We start from the raw sequence: 18,339 nt of genomic DNA, 5'->3' as shown, positions 1-18,339 counted from the left end.
AATTGATAACAAGATATTTACAGCTAAATTCATCGTTTGTTTATATTTAGATATGAAATTATTAATCATGTGAGCGAAAGTATCAATACCAATGACAGTCCACGTACACTATTTTCCTATTGAGATAGGCTTTATATTTAGATACTAGGTTATCAAATAGACAAGGCGATTCGTTATATCTTTTGAGCTTCGTTTTGATAGGTTAGATGCGTTATATGTAGATTGAAAATTTTCAAACGTATGAATGAAGAGACACAAGGAGATTAATCATAAACACATATTATTTATCCTCAATAGACAATTTCTATTTGAAATTAGTACTTTGAATTTGTTTGGCTTTATAAATACTTTGATATGAGCGTCAGGTATGAGTCTCATGTAGACGAAACGCGCGTCTGGCGTACTTAACTATAATCCTGGTATCTTTGATAACTACAACTTCACTTGTACTAGACCAATTATTTAGCATAATTATATCTAATACAAAATTAATGTCTTTTAATTTACCATATATCAATTTTTAAACACAGAAATGATAATTCTTACATGTATAAACCATAACCTCAATTCCCATTCAACACAGTTCTGCCGTTTGTAATCAACTACGTGTGATGAGAAAAATACTACTATATACAAAGACTTTGAAGTAAACTATTGTTTAATCAATAATATAAAATAATGTCTTTTTTTACAATATAGCAGCTAGGAACTTATACAACAACAAAATTAAAACCAATCATGTATAATCCGCTTATCTCCAATCGCAAAGTGAGATAACTCTAGCCAAATCTTGAAGAAATGTTTTATCGATGGACTTAAACTTTTGAATCGAAGCCATTCATCAAATAATGAAAAAAAAAATGTTTTAACAAAGAAAATATAATAAGTTAATAGATAAAAATCGTACCAGCAGTAGCAAAGTATTAACAAATGAAGCAACCTGACCATAGGTCTGACTTGTATAGCATTACAAAATGTATTAAGGAACATACGTCAGTATGGTGTCAAAATGAGAGACTCAGAGCATACATCAATATCGTTTTACAATGCAGTACTTATACCTTACTTCAGTATTGTATTAAAAAACTGAGGTCAATGGTTAATAGAGTTTATGCCATATAAAACAAAGTAATAAAAATACATTTTTTTTTGTACTTAATCGAATAAAAAATAATGGCAAGTAAGTGAGAAAAAAAACTAATGATAAACTAGTTTAGTTTAGTTTAGTTTAAACATATTTATTTATAGTGGATTGGGAAACAAGTTTTACAACTTATATTAATCCCTTTCCACTTTGCGGGCGCGAGTGTTGCCTTGTAGCGGCATTAGCCTACTCTTTTTCGAAATCTACAAGGGTGTCTTTAACGTGCAAGAGACGTGGCTCTCTCTTAACACGGGCCAGCCATTTATCGTCCCCGTCCGACGGACTATCATCGTTTCCTCAAGACCATACTCGCAAATGGTGTCAAGGGAGAGCCGAATATTGAGTTCCTGAAATTTTCATCCCAAACGGGAATCGAACCAGGAACCTTTGTGTTAGTAGTCCGATGCACTAACCACTACACCACGGCTCTCTAATTATAAACAGCAAGCATAACATCAATTTCAAATTAACTAAAAATAAAAAAAAGATATTTTATAATTAAAAATAAAAATAACACTAACAACAAGAGTTGCGGGGGAATGGTGGAAAAAAGCTGACCAAAACAATAGAATTTTATGTATTATTTGCACCTCGACATACATTAGACGCAAACATCATGTGAAGTAATGACGTAGCCAAATAAGATAAGAATGGGATATGCACTGTGACGTCATTGTCTGTGGGCAAAGATAGTAAACCACCCAATAAAGTGAGATGACAAGTTCATGATAAACCCCAATTAATATAAATGTCATTTTAATGTAAGCAAAACTAATAAATACATTTATACTTAAAGCTACTGTAAAGTTGTACAAAACAACTCACAATCATATCAAGCCAAACTTGCTTTTATTCATTTGAACAAAGTATAACGGAAAACAAATAACAAATCAAAATAAAACGTTTTAATATAACGTTATAAGGACAATTTATCGCTTTATCACATAATTAGATGTTCATGAAATATTAAAAACGTGTATAGAACAGTTTTCAGTGAATTGTTTCTAGTGACTGTCTGTGGAGCACACAGACCTGAATGTAGAAGCATAAACCCCTTCGTGTTTAATTGCTGTCTTACTAACATTACATTGTTGGCTGCTTTGTCGACTGTTACGAACACAAATCTCTGTCACAGTGTGAGTTATAAAAGTGTGTTTCTTCGAGGTAGTATGTAACAATCAGCAGTTGAATAAAATAGTATGCCTAGTAAGTGACAGTATTTTTTTTTCGAAATTTGCATATCATTTACTTGTTCGCTTTATTGTGGATATAAATTTCAATATAAAGGATAATATCTCCTTTAATTAACAAGACTGAAAAGGGAAACTGGATCAATGTATTTATATTTGGAAACACAATAATTAAATGAATCAAAGACATACATTTTTTTTAAATTTTAGGCTGATGGGAACAACACGCTGAAGCGATTCAAATACAATGTAATAATATATACCTCGAGTCACAAGGTATTTATACTGTGCAAAACAGGTGAAAAACAAGATTAAAGAAATCCATGGAAAATTCAAACCACATAGTCCGTTATCAATTTAAATACTGATACACACAAACGAATGGAAAATAACTGTAATATTTCTGAATCGTCACAGGCAGTTCTTTGTGTAAAAGACCTGGCGGTTTACTAATTGATTTGTTAATAATGGTACTCAGGTTTCTAAAAGAGTTATCATATGTCAAGAGGATGCATTGTATACATATGTATCATAACACTTGTTGAAATAAAGATTAAGGAAAGCATGAAAAACAATGAAAAGGCCAATACATCATTTATATTGAGCCTTATGCCAGTATTTCCAAGTTGTATACCAAGGACCAGCAACATTTTTCTAGTCGGAAATTCAACTTTGAATGTACTTCATAAAAATATGAAGCTAACGAGGAATCCAATCATATAGGTAACTACTGAAGCCTGATGGTTGGATGGTTCTTTCCCGTTTGTATACACATAAAATCTGCAATCAACCAGTTCTGAAATTAAAGGTTGAAAAGCTAAAATTAGATTAATAATAGGTACACCACATGTATTCCAAAAAAGTAGTTTTGCATTTTATTATCTAGATTCTCATCAGTTTGTCGAATGTTCATAATAGCTGTGGTGTATGATTTATTTTTTATTGGTAAAAAAGATAGTTGCTAACTTCTATTTTATTTTGTCGTCGGTGGAGATTTCTTATCTCATTTTTTGTAATTTTATATGTTAAACATATATGTATTTAATAAATGTTCAGGATATGTTGGCAACAGTGGTGCAACGATCTTACTAGCTTTTTTTATTCTTATTGTTCGAGCATATTCGAATAAATATGCCAGTTCATGTATCTTAATTTTCTAATAGTTTCGGTATGTTATCTATTTCTTGCATGAAAATGTATATCTCGTATCCCACTGCACGGATTGTGAAAAGAAAAGTGAAGCGATTATCGTCGTTGATTTAATAAGCTCATCGAGCATCTTTAAACGATATTCAACATTTAATTTGCTTTACATTAGGTCTTCTAATATTAAGACGACGTAATTTTTTTTTTGTTAACTGAAATTAACAACTATAGGTCAGCGTACGGCTTCCAACAATGATAAAAGCTCATACCGCATAGTCAGCTATAAAAGGGCCCGAAATGACAAATACATACCAAAAAGATAAAATTTAGCTTGATGTTTTCCAAGTTCATTTTGAGCTGTACAGTAATACTCTCTATAATCGCTTCTTACTACATTGTTTATTTTTAATGTGTACCATTTCTCGCCATCTCTCAACCTCTCATCATATTGTTCTTGTAATGTGTATTTATCACTATCCAGAATTTGTTCATCAATTAAGGTTGTTTTGTTTTCTTTATACCATACAACTTCTGCTCTAGGCTCAGCTAAAAATAAACCATACAGTTGGTCTCGGTGATGGCATTGGTATTTTATGTTGCAACTAAAACCAAAGTCTTAAGATAAATATCTTCATAGTAAAAATGTTTAGGAATAATAAAAATAATATATGTTTGAATTTCCGACTCTATTTTCATGTTAATCAATACATTAGTTTAGATTTATTTCCATTTTCAATAACGCATTATAGAATAATTATTTCGGTCTGAATATTTAAAATCTTGAGTAACCGTCTATTTTGCTCGGAGTTCAGTATTTTTGTGATTTTACTTTTTTTATTAATGATATTTCAACATTTTCACAGATATATTTGTACAGTAGACTTATGGATGATTCATAACAAATGTTTGCATTATTGACAATTGATATAGGCTGGGTTTTTTCTAAGAAGGTAAAGTTTCAACTCCTTACTTGAAATGAACATTGTGTCGTTTTGGCTGCATGTTATATGTCCTTTCTTATCATATAGCTAGACACAAAGTTTAAGTTCTTATACATTATTGATATTCAATATTCAGGTAAGGGCGTTTATAAATAAGGTAGATCTAGAAATTCGCTTTGGACGCATAAATATCCTCAGTACAATTTAATTTGTGTATTTCAATACAGAAGATAACGTTATTTGTTGTTTTATGTCCCCGAAACAGAGAGAAAGGGGTCATGTTAGTTGATCATCTGTCTGTCCGTCCGTCCGTCCGTCCTTCTGCCCCCCCCCCATTATGATTACAAAGTTATTTACCTGATGTCTAACAGTTTGAATTCTATGAAGTGTTCACTTTGCCGTCTGTTCTATATTTATTGAAATTGGTGAGGGTTATGATTTTTAATAGAATTTTGATACTTTGGGAGATAGTTGAACTTTTTTTATTTTATAAGCGACTTGGTGTAATATTTATTTTAAAATAACATTTTGCATCTGCAGGGTTATCACTTGTGTCTCTCAGACACAATAATATCTCAAAGATGTCCAATATTGACTTCGTTATAGTACAGATACCTCAGAGGGAAGTGAACGGGCATCACTTTGTCTAGTTTCTAATTATTAAAACCGTGATTTCTCATATTGACTTTTTTTTTATTAATATAACTTATTTAACCAAAACTCTTATATTGATTGAAACAATTGCAATTTTGTATATTCATATGTTTACCAGACACTAAGCATTCTAAGATGGCCTGATACTTTCGATCTGGTTCTTGTCCGACTGTATCCTGGATAGCTGTACAGTAAGGAGCAAATAAGACTTTAAGCTGTACTGAGTAAAATGCATGTGGCTTTATATTGTTATCAGCAGTACATATGAATAATCCACGATCTGTGGCATTGATATTGTTAATTCTGTATAGTCCATTCTGAAAGTAAAATAAATAAAGGCAATAGCTGGTACCACTGTTCAAAATTCATAAATCGATAGGGAGAAAACAAGCAAAACCGAAAGAAACAAATCAGTTGTAAGAGGACAACAACGGAACATCAGAAACACTACAAATAATATAATTGTTAAAAAAAGAAAAAAAGGATATTCAAACTCATAGATAAAAAAACTGAACAACGTCATGGTTAAAACATGAACAGACAAACTGACAAATAATAGTATACAACATAGAAAACTAAAAGACTAAGCAACAAGAACCCAACAAAAGTTTGGGGTGATCTCAGGTTCACCAGCATAGTGAACAGATCCTGTTCCACATTTGACACTCATGTTAACTATTTATTTATATGGTTGTTGTTTGATACGTGACATTCAGAATACCATTCTACTTAGAAATTAATCATCGATTCTCTAAAATGGTATCAACCAATCATCAGAGTCGGTGTTGTTTGATAAGAGACATTTAAATTAAATTAATCATCGATTCTTTAAAATGGTATCAACCAATAATCAGAGTTGGTGTTGTTTTAGACAATTTAGAATACCTCATTCTATTCTTATTTGATATGCGTGCAAGTAGAGCACATTGTGCCATTTCAAATAAACTTTAACTTTGAGGTAAAAATGGCATTGTTTGACTTTTTATCCGTATTCGTTTTCAATTAGTAATAAAGTAAATACTCTTTCTTCGCCATTTTAAACGATATTGTTGGTAAAATTGAAATATGACGTTTTTCATAATAGCCACACAGTGTTTGGTTGATAGAGACAAGCGTTTTGTCAGGTTATATGGACTATTCCCTTTCAATTTAACATGAGATAGGTGTTTTGTAAATACTAGTACCTTTTATGCAACGCATCATTTTTATGCCTGAAGGTCAACTGCATCCTCCCCATCTTACTATTGTTTTTCTGTACACCAAACAAGTGACTTCGGAACTTGCCATTTAGAAATTTCTTAAGAGTTCGGTGCTTGTGTTATTGTACTTTTTATATTTATTTTCATACTTAAATGGCAATTACCTCGACAGTATTCTATTGTATGTCCTCACCCCTTGTCGCTCTTATGGGGTTCCTTTAGAATCTTACAACAAGAAGATGCGCTATGATTGTCAATGATACAACGCTTAACATGACGTTAACAATTTGTTTCTTATCTCGATTTGTATCTTCAAGATATATTGACGAGATTGGAATAAGGGTGAATTTAGTTTACTTAAATTGATATGTGAATGGGACATTAAATATTGCATACAACCCACTGAGAGGCAATCATGTGTACAAATGATCATTTTTATTTTACTTTCTCAGTTTGAGGTCATAAAGTTTATCTTATACATGTATAACCCTTAAGCGAAATCGCGCTGTTGGTCTGAACTGTTATAAGCAAATGAGTAAAACCAGTGTAACTGGTTGAAATAGATGTTGTATTTGGGTTAAAAAAATGTGTTTTATTTGTTATACTAAAATTACATTTACAGCTATCTCTCATATATTTCTGAATGTATTCACTGTCAGTCAACTAAAACACGACAAGGGATACTAAGTCACTTATTGCTGTTCATAACAACAATTTTATTTTCTCTCTCAATTAAGTTTATAATAAAATATGCCATACGTCAAATATTGAATCCATAAGAAATTAATTAAGTTTTATTAACTATAAACAGATGAAAATGAGGTGTAATTTGCACCATTTATATTTCAGCGATTTGTAACTTCAGACTTGATAGTAGAATAACTTGAATGCTTAATATCTATTACAAATGCACTGTTTTCTTTGAAAATTCAATACAGTTTTCACAGTATATTTCTATGAAAAAAGTAAAATAACAAAAATACTGCGTTAAAACCATGTACATGTATGAAGACAGTTGAATTCAGATATACAGATAAATGACTAAACGCTGAAGTTTTCGGTCAAAGTAGTTTTTTCAAGAACTTGAAGTCCAATCAACATGGAACTTATTACACATGTTAACTATGGTATGATCTTTCTTATTTCAATGCCAAATTACAATTTGATCCCAATTTCATGGTCTGATGAACATAAAAAATATTGGTGCGAGTGGGGCATCCGTGTACTATGGACACATTCTTGTGTTGATAAGATCTGTTTCAGTGTATTCTAATTTTTCAACAATCATTTCGACGGCATTAGACAAAAGCACAAGAAAGTATGTCGATACAAAAATCAGTCATAATTTATACTGTCGAGATAGTGTAGAGACATATTAAGACATCTTTCAGGCTTTCAAAAATGTGTCAATATAAATTCAGACATATTAAGACTGTCAAGAGTGTGCCGAGACAGAATCAGATACCATTACGAATATCAAAAATAGGTCAAGACTTATCAAAACAAAGTTAAGACATGCGACAATTTGTTATGACTAATAAAGACATTTTCAGAGTGTTGAGAAATTTATTTTTTTTCATTGTTCATATGTCGAGTAAATTAAAGAAATCACACAGATAGTAAAGAGCAATATCTACAATATAGATACTTATCAAAGACAAATTCACACAGTGTCAAAACGTTTTGACAAAATGGAATGTCAAGTAAAATGCTTTGTAAATTCAGAATTGGAATTTTTGAATTTCGGATTCTTGTTATGAATGCGTTCTATAAGAAAAAAAAACACGAAATTTTTGATTGATCTTTATTTGTGTAAAAGTTAAAAAGTCCAAAAGATGCTCATGTAATTGCAGACAATAACTGATTTATCATAAATGAAAAATCACAATAATAACTATTTGGTATTGAAATTTTTATTTTACGACAAGACCGAAAATATAAATGGGGAATATGTCAATAAGACAAGAACCCGACAAATGAGCAGACAACAGTCGAATAAATCTTTGATTTTGTTATTTCTTATAAATACATATTTCAATTAAAGGAATAATTAACATGAATTTAAATGAGATGCATATAAGTTACTTATACGAAATCAATTCCACGAAAGGGGGTATATCAGAGGTCATAATTATAATTGATGTGTGACTTAGTTTGATAAGTGATAAAAGTTGAGCCGTAGATTGGGTGGTTTAGTTTTACAAGTAATTGTTTATTGATATTCATTTTATTTTTATTTTTTTGATTTGTAGCACTGTTAATGAGAACTTTATCATCTTTATTTTCTTAAACTCACGTTAAGATGTAATCCACCATGAGGGAGAGGAGATCCATCTCCCCTTTTCCATGTTATATTTGGTAATGGATAACCATAAGCTTCGCAAACTAGTGTGACATTTTCTCCTTCCTGTACAGTAACAGTTGCAGCACTGACAGTTGTTATGTACGGAGCAACTGTAAATACGTTTTATATGATATTATTTAATAAAAGTTACTGATTTTTGTTTTTAAACCTTATCGTATATGTTTGCAAAATTTATACAGAACAAAATTCAAAATTCTATTTTTAAAACCTCTTCCAGCATTGTGCAGTGGTATTGAGACAGCAACCCTGTTTTTGATACTTTAAAATGATAATTTTCAATCGGGATTGCATTTCTGGGATTCGACAGAATTTTGAAATAAATGCATATGTTGTATGGGCTTTGCTAATTGTTGATGACCGTACGGTGCCTTTATGAGACGAAAGCAAGCATTGACATGTAGAGTTTCAAGTTAAACGACACCATTAATATATCTTAGAGTCCAAATATAGGCTATGAAACTTGATGATGACTAAAAATTTATTCCCATACAGCATTTTAAAATGTTATTGCAAAACCGTCGTGTCCATTTATCAAATAAAAAAAGCAAAATGGTATTAAATATTATTAGACCGATGGTTTTCCTGTTTGAATGGTTTTACAGTCGTAATTTATTGGTCCATTTATAGTTTGTTGTACGGTGTGAGCCAAGGCTCCGTGTTGAAGGTCGTTCATTGACCTATAATGTTGGGTTTTTTTAAATTGTTATTTGGATGGATAGTTGTCCCATTGGCACTCAAACCACATCTTTCTATATCTATGATAAACATAACAATTGTTATAACTTACTTTGTATAGTTACACTCCTTAACATTCTAGGTAATTCCTCATAATTTTGATTTGGGAGATATATCTGACATGTGTAGTTCCCTGCTTCAATCTCTGTAAGTGACTCTATAATCAGTTGGTACGTTTGACTGTTGTGTGTTCTGTATTTCACTACACTATATTTATTTCTCTCTTCAACAAATAGATCAAATCGAGCAATGCCCTCCGATGAAATATATGACGGATCATCAGTTGAGTGGGTCTTTGTATTCCATTGTGACTGTCAATCATAACAATGTGTTGTTTTATTAATCAAATGTCCAACGTAAGGATATGTTTTTGCCTTTCAGATGTGTTAAATGAATAAATAAGAAAATAATATCAATATATGATGTTGCTACTCAAATTTTATTTTGTCAAAATTGGCTCAATGGAAAAATGATTTTATTTAAAGTCAATGTTTTATTTACAATTCAAACATGACGTCCTTCATACGCTGTGAGTACACACCCGTAGTTAAATATGAATTTATTGCATGGGCTGTTCCAATCGTACTCCCACGTGTTTTGCTTTTTTATGAATAAGCTTACCGGCGTAATAGAACGATAACGTCAGAATATAAGTATTTTACGAGAAAATATACGCTTGTGAAAGCGAAAATCATCACAACAATGACACGTAAACAACGATGCAAAAAATGTGCTCTCTAAACCATTGTTTGTATCCATATAAAACAAAAAAGTAAAGTTATAAATTACTATCACCAAAACCTATCTAAATACGTTATTGAAAATGATTAAAGCATGTCATTTATTAAGTTTGCTCTGTTCTTTCACGTCAATTTAAAAGTGGGTATATTTATGGGAACGGCAAATAATGCCTTCACCTAGGAAGCTTCGATCCAAATGAATTGCCGTATTTGTCATATTAGAATCGAAATAATCCAGAGGGGCTTGAATATATCCTGATTTTACCACGGGTTGTCCCTTTATGTCTATATTTTACTCCTCGCCTTCGCTCAGGGGTTAAATATTTAGCATATAGACCAACCCGTGGTAAAATCACGATAAATTCAAGCCCCTATGAATTATTTCGTAAATATGTATATATAACTTTATAAATTTGGAAGTGGAGAACACTCTTCTTTATCTACCTTTAGCAGCAATGCTCAAACCCAAACATTTTAATCCAATGATGTAAAGATACTTGATTTTTTTTTTTATATATATTTGATTTAAATGATTCTTAAAAAGCTTTAAACACCACAAGTAAATTTTGCCTGCATGAACTCTTAACCTATATTTCGTAATTAGATTCGGTATTGAATAAGCTATCTGTTCTCGGTAAATGATAAGAACACTTAGTTGTTAAAAAATGCACATTCATGAATCCTTGTTGCTGAATACGAAAGGATCATATCGTACTACATTGTAATAAAACTCTGACTTGCTACCTTGATCTATACATATTACCGTATAGCGGGTTATTTTCGCGGGGTGTAAATTTTCGCTTATTTTCGCGGATAGAACAAAATCGCCAAAATAAATTCCGCCAATTTAAAAGTGCACATGCAAAGGTAATGTTAAAAATGTTGAATCCGCCAAAATAAAAACCGCCAAAATTTTTCGTATACCTTATTCAATGAAAATCGCGAAATTTTACACCCGCGAAAATAACCCGCTATACGGTATTAGATATTTTAATGTAAATATATATATTTATTTTCAGGATAATCGTCAATAATCATCAGCATTTATACACTGTAAACTATTATCAATGTTTTGTATTAATCGAATATTCAGAATGAGTTTTAATATAGCAAACTGGAAGGGAAGATAAAAACAAGAAATTATAATTTACAATTTAAAGAACATGTGTGGCACAATTGAGTTACATTTTCATATCTCCTCTTCAATTGTCACACTTAACCAAACAAATGAAAGAAAAACTGTTCATTGAAAACTTGATTTTACTTGTACGCTTTTTCAATCAAAATAGTCGCATTTCAACTACAAAGTACTCATCATTGATAAAGTTACTTTGGGTCAAAATCTGATTATGAGCCATTATTCTAAAAAAATACTTTATATTATATAGAAAAAAACTGATAAGTATATACCTGTTCTTTATTATGTAAATTTATGACAGAACAATTCATGTATGCTGTCTGGTCTTCTTTTTTCACAGTTGGTAAACTATTATCTACCTTTTCAAGTCCGACACCAAAAACTGAAAAAGGTAAATAAAAATAAAGACTGAAAGACTTTCTTTTTACAATGATCAAATATTTAATAGAGCACCCGAACAGTTGTTTTTAGTGGCAATTGCATTTATTTTGTCATTGTATACTAATTTGGATTTTGTCACATGACGAGTACGCTACAGCTCCAGCAAGCGTGATAATAGTACTAAAAACACAAAAAAGAGTGGAGATGGTCAAATATCAACTAGATCCACACCAAAATTCTTAGACTTAACATAATAAAAAAGTCAGTAGTATTATTTAAAAAACTCTTTTAGCTGCTAAACATTGATTTTACATATGGAGGAATAGTATTCGGTAATCTTAATTTTCTGTTATAACTTTACTGAACCATTGTCAGGGATGTACCAGTTATAAAAAGGTTCTTCTAAAAAAATGTTTTTTATTAAAAGTATAGATATCAAAGAGTAATTCGAACATCTGCTACTGATCACTCAAAGTTATGATTAACTATGCTTTTATAACATCGTCAGCGTATACTGACACTATCATTTTTTATCCATGAGAAAATTTGAGGTTCAGAAATGATCTTTAATGTCGTATCATATATTGGAACTAGAGTAATTTATTCAAATACCGAGAGGCAACAAATAAAAACTCCTGCACACTCACTATCTAAAACAGTTCTATAGATTCGTAACTTTGAGTTGAATTGCAATTTTCATGAATGTGGGAACAAGTGAACCACGAAATTAAATGTTTATGAATCCTTTATTTTCCCTTTACTTGTACGTAAACTTCGGTAAAGCCACGAAATTAAAAGTTCTTCGAAAATGCAAGTTTTTCTTAATCCGCGAATATTGGTACCAGCAAAAATAATTTAATCGTCATTATTAACCAAACTACTACAATATGTTTAGATATGCCCATGCTTTATAAAAGGATAATTTCAACAACTGGTCAACTGTAGAAATTTTCGTAGACAGTCATTACGAAATCGTACCCGTACATTACGAAATAACAGTCATGATTCATGAACAGATGAAACGGGAGATCGATTAAATCGAAATATTGTTTATCTCTTTAAATAAGTGACAATTTCTTTAAAAAAAATTCATCCGAGACTCAAAGAATGTATTTGAACGAAGTTGCCTTAGTTGGTTAATAAAAGTATCAATATATTGACATATTGGCCCTGTTACATGCCCTTGGTATTAAAAGTAGAATAAGATAGTTGAAATGGCCTTTGATTGTCTGCCTCAGGGTTATAACAACTAAACTTGGCCATTATTAATACCATGTTCATGTTACATGGTCAAGATTGAAAGTTCTATACATTAATACTACAGTAATACTACTTTATGGCACTAATATCAAAATTAAGATGAGAGCATTAAAAGGTTAATCTCTTGAAAATTCCTGCAGAAACTAGTTAAAAATACGAAGGGGATACAAAACAGTAAGTGTTTAAAATTATCTTTAAATAAAGGCAGCAGTAGCATACCGATGTTTGAAACGCATAAATCGATTGCGAAAAAACACATCCGGGTTACAAAACTAAAACTAAGGGAAACACATCAAATACAATTGGAGAACAAGGACACAACAAAAACACAACCGTGAAATGTAAAAAACACAGAAACGAACTATAATATAACAACGGCCATTTTCCTAACTTAGTACAGAAAAAAATAAGAATAAATGTTGATGGGTTGAATCTTGTTTTATGGCGTGCCAAATCCCTATTTTAATGGCAGTGTTACATATGACATCAAAATGACAACAGAACACGACATGACTACAATACAAATAAATTGGAGAATATATAAGACAGAGAAACTCACGAATAATAGCTAACAAAAGGTACCAGGTTTAGAATTAAATACGCCAGACTTGTGTTTTGTCCAGATAAGACTAACTAGTGGCCCTCAGATGAAAAAAGGTCGAAAGCCAAAACATGTACAAAGTTGAAGAACACTAAGGAACAAAAGTTCCAAAAGGTTGTGATAAATGTGGCTACGGTTTCCTGCCTGGGATAAGAACATCCTTTTAATTTATACTTTTGCAAACAGTAAAATTATATTAATAGTAAATTTAGAAAAAAAATAACATTATTAAGTAAACCGAGAAGTGCTGACTATTGGTAATATCCAAACAAAGTAATTTTCACAGCAATGGCATTGATCTAGTCCTTACATTTTGTCTTATCGGCGTTTTTAGGTGGGATAATTTTCTCCAATTGTGTATCGGTTGGTCTTTTACTTCACTGTTTTCAAACTTTTGATTCTCTTTTTGTATCGTCTGCCTCTTTTTACAAAATAGTTTTAGACACAGTTGTTTAAAAATGATATTACGATTTAGAATTGTTTTGGTATTTTACCGCTATTATAACAATTTGAAAATGTATGTAAAATTGTAAATAATGAATGCTTACCGATACATACCATCGATGAATAAACGGCGAAATATCTCACATTCGTCATCTTTGTCATCAATACTTTAAGTAACAAACTTCAAATTTAGTTAAATCCTGTTTCATGTAACAGGTAAACAACATTTGGTTCAAATGTCAAAGTTGAACAATAATAATACGACATGAATGTAAACACGGTTTGGCTTCAATGATTTTAATGTATAAATTGATCTTTACCACACAGGCGATTGTTTCGTTAATATGCGTTCCAAACCAGAAAAGTTATTTTGTGTTGTATGCACTCCTGGTACTCTATTTTGGTAAACATAGATATTTTCGATTCATTCTTATGAGCAATCAATGTGGTCCGGTTTTCCCAATCCAGGTGAGTAACCCATCCGTGAATCATAGTAGTCATTATATTTCATAACTATCTAATTCTTTTCAACTTTCTAGGTTAAACTACAGGATAGATCTATCGGTGTGGTATTTCCGGAATCATAATATAAAATAAAATTATGCCCATCAGTAATTCTTTTTGCTTAATCTACCTAGCAAAGGCTAATGTTTTTCTGCAAACTTGTGTATTCTTGTTCACATATCGATTTCAATATAATATAATTTGATGCAACTTTCATATTAGTGAGAAGTTTTGCTTGATTTAACACTATGTGCATCCGGGGGAAACATTGATCAGCGTATATAATACATATATATTTTCAAATACTTCATTAAAAAACAATTACACTGTAAAGAAAATACTTGGTTGATAGTATATGATCTATCTATACGAAAAATTAAAAAAAAGCTAACTAATGCGCATCTGGGACAAGAAAATTGGTACCGTTAATTTTATTTTTATTATATTGACTTGATTAAATTTTCCAAGAGCATTAAAAACTTGATTGTCTTCACAGCTTGATAAATACCTAATTGTTTGATGATTGTTTAAAAGAGAAAAGTAAGGTATTTACACATGGAGTCAAACAATTTATTTCATTTTTTCAACACTGCCTGTGGAGCATTTGTTGCAAATTCTTTCATTTTGTGGAATATAAAAAAAACGATCAACTTATTGTAAAGTATATCAGCAGATATACGTAATTTACAAATAGCTCTAAAATAACAGTTCTTTACCAATTGCAAATTTATAATTTTGATGGCCAATTCGCTTTTTTTGAAGGAGTAGATTCAGCAAGAACCCTTTTTGCCCAAAAATATAGCAGTTTTACGAAATTGTGAAAATGTTATCTTTAAGCTTTTTATTGGTAAGTAAAATGCTTCAGATACACAAATATGGACTGTTTAAGACAATACAGTGCACATATATCGGGTACTAGCATCATTAAGTCATGCAAAATTAGTGAAATCTTTACCATTTTAGCATTTTAGTGAAATTTATACGGTTTCAGTCTCAAATGACAGTGACCGCATTCGTGTTAATTGATGATATGAAATATTAGTTGTATTCGTTGATTATACATAACAGATATACATAAAGGTTGAGGATGGACACGGATACGGCCACTTTGACAAAAATGACGATTTTTTCATATTTGATAGATTTTTCATATTTAAACTTGAAACGAATCGTTTTTAATGACTTAATTAGTCAAAATATTTCACATAAACTAATGAATTCAATTTAGTACGGTGACCGAGTAAGTCGCTTATTTAAGAAGTTTAATTGTCATCCGAACTATACGGCTATAAATTATAGTATTGGTAGTTCAAATGTTAAACTTAAGATTTTAACTTGTCGTCAAAAAATCGTACGGAGCTATTTTCGTAAAATGGGCTTTGAAGTACGTTAGTTTACTTAAACAAAAAATCGACTGAGAAAAGTTTTGAGGTCAACATATAATAACATCCGTGACATGATTTCTGTTATTATATATGTAACACTCAGAAACGTGTCCTTCCCCCCAAACGTGTCCGATTCCCCCAAACATGTCTAGTTGAAAACAGCGCCAAAGAGTGTCATTTCAATCCCGAGATTTCATTAAACGCCCAAACGTGTCTATTTCTCAACGAACCCCCGAACGTGTCCATATCCAGCGTTATTTGGTTATTGCTATATATTACATTAACGTATACTAATTTTACCATTTCATTATAAATATACATAAGGCATGTTAGTACTTTTTCTAACCGGAAGAATTAAACAGGGTTAAAGTGGGGGCGTCATTTCGGCTATATCGTATGTAAATTGTAAGCAAACATGTTGAGTTGAACTGTACAGTTAACGGGTCAAAGTGTCCGTTTCTCTGCACATTAAAACTTTAATGTTCTCTCTAACTATGCATGAAATACTGACAAATGGACAATTCGTAATCTACAGTCTAAAGTTAATTTATTCAGTAGAACTGAAAACACATTAAAACTTGTATGTTTTCTCTAATTTGCATGCAATACTTGCAACTAGACAATACGCAACCAGCAGTCTAAAGTTTATCTTAACAATAGAACAGTAAAAACATTAAAACATGTATGTTCAAATGTCAAAAAATAAATAAAATCAGGTAGCCTATGTTCTCTCTAAATAGAACTGCAAAAACATCTAAAAAAAACCAAAAACAAAACTTGTATGTTCTCTCTAAATATGCATGAAATACATGTTCTTGCAACTGGACAATACGCGATCATCAGTTTAAAATCATCAGTTTAAAGTTAATGTGTACAGTACAACTGTAAAAACATTAAAACTTGCAAAACTAGTGTGCACTCTAAATATGCATAAAGTACTTGCAACTGGACAACAGTCTAAAGTTTATTCATACACTACAAAATAAATTTGCATTTAAACCCGGCATTGATCACATAACAGTCATATTCATAAAATAAGAATCTATAAAACTTATGCATGAAATATTTGGCACTGGACGTTATGTTTCTTATCGTGTGTCTTTAGTGATGGTGGAAACCTGAAATTTATTAAAAACCCGGATAACAAGTTTATAATTTGATGGGCTTTTGAAATACACTCAAACTATTGACAAAAGTGAGAGAAAAAAATACTGTTAAAAGCCCGCTATGCAATATTCGGATAATATAAACGGCATCATCGGAGTTTATAAGTACAAAATAATTAACAAAGTTAACAATTAATTCAACTTCAGAATTATGTGTATGATCGCTCTAAATGAATATGAAATACTTGCAACTGAACAATAAGCGATTTCAGTCAAAGTTATTTAATAATAACAGATTAATTTTGCAATTATTATAATCATTAAAATCCTACATTGAACTAACTAGATCTGATAAATGACAACTGCACCACCTGTGTCTCCCATCATAGAATTGCCGTAAACATTATCAGCGATTTTGTTTAGGAGATACATGTATAAGCGCTAAAAGACTTGTGACGTTTCGGCGTTAAATATTGGACACGTTTTGGCGAAAAACAATTATCGGACACGTTTGGGGAATATTGTACATTTTGGACACGTTTAGGGAGAAAAGACACGTTTGGGGGAATCGGACACGTTTGGGGGGAAGGACACGTTTGGGAGTGTTACATATACATTGTTGTTACACCTTATTAATGTTATTTTAACGATTTCGAATAAATTTGAGCAAAATTAATTCGTTATTAAAGAGTTTTTGTAAAAGTTTTACACTACGAATACTTTGCATTTGAAAGAGTACGTTCCAATTTAATTTCATAATTCTTTTAACGCAGAATGTAAATAAATTAACATTTATATGATATTTCAAACATTTGTACCTTTATTAATCAATAATATCAAATTCATTTGTCTCTGAAGCACTATTGCAGCAATTCAAACAAGACAAAATTCATAACGCTCATATGACGGAGCTATTCGAGGATCATATACAGCCTCTTATAGATACATATAAGCAATTGGGATTTGATGTATTACTACATTTACATACTAGGATATGTTCCTTGAAACAGTAGACATTTAGCTGTCAAATGTAAGAGCAGAACGAGAGGGAATTTGGTCTCTTCCTTGAGATCGTAATCACAAATGTAACATTATGTTTTTGTAACCAACCGTACCGCACGAAGATGGATACTCGATATGATTCAATTTTCCGAGAACATGCGATCACCTTTTATAGATGGCTACTTTGCTTTTTAGACAGATTTTTGGACATTTTGACAGTACTATGAAATGGCAACAGAAAAGACCGTTATAAAAGCCTCAAGGGGATTAGGTGGCACTGTAGGCATAGCAAATCAAAAGTCTCTGCTTGTTAGATAAACCCTTACTAGACATTTCATAAAATCCATTAGTCGTGTAATGCTGAAAAGGGATGGAATTGCTGCAAATTATGCAAATTTACAAGA

The 18,339-nt window shown here is 31.2% G+C and overlaps 1 protein-coding gene across 1 annotated transcript; it reads right to left on the bottom strand.

Moving 5' to 3' along the window:
• Window positions 1-640: 640 nt before the first annotated feature.
• Window positions 641-16,346, bottom strand: LOC143078922 (lachesin-like). The gene is made up of 7 exons (XM_076253987.1): window positions 14,043-16,346; window positions 11,525-11,634; window positions 9,427-9,685; window positions 8,571-8,728; window positions 5,191-5,392; window positions 3,793-4,026; window positions 641-3,130 (listed from the first exon to the last, which is right to left on the bottom strand). Exons 1-7 carry the CDS (start codon window positions 14,098-14,100, stop codon window positions 3,018-3,020), a joined length of 1,134 nt encoding a protein of 377 aa, XP_076110102.1. The 5' UTR covers window positions 14,101-16,346; the 3' UTR covers window positions 641-3,017.
• Window positions 16,347-18,339: the final 1,993 nt, after the last annotated feature.

This window comes from Mytilus galloprovincialis, chromosome 6 (assembly GCF_965363235.1).
Source record: "Mytilus galloprovincialis chromosome 6, xbMytGall1.hap1.1, whole genome shotgun sequence".
In the NCBI taxonomy this organism is placed as follows: Eukaryota; Metazoa; Mollusca; class Bivalvia; order Mytilida; family Mytilidae; genus Mytilus; species Mytilus galloprovincialis.
Note: the sequence above shows the minus strand (reverse complement) of the source record. Positions and strands in the feature narration are given on the sequence as shown.

Bases quoted from the DNA above. Each gene is read 5' to 3' on its own strand.
- LOC143078922 (XM_076253987.1), bottom strand. From the start codon at position 14,100: ATGACAAAGATGACGAATGTGAGATATTTCGCCGTTTATTCATCGATG. The intron at 11,635-14,042 runs GTAAGCATTCAT...TACCTTTTTCAG, and splicing joins TTCATCGATGGTATGTATCG to TTTTTGGTGTCGGACTTGAA. The intron at 3,131-3,792 runs GTATGTATTTGT...CTTTAATTTCAG, and splicing joins AGCTAAATTTTATCTTTTTG to AACTGGTTGATTGCAGATTT.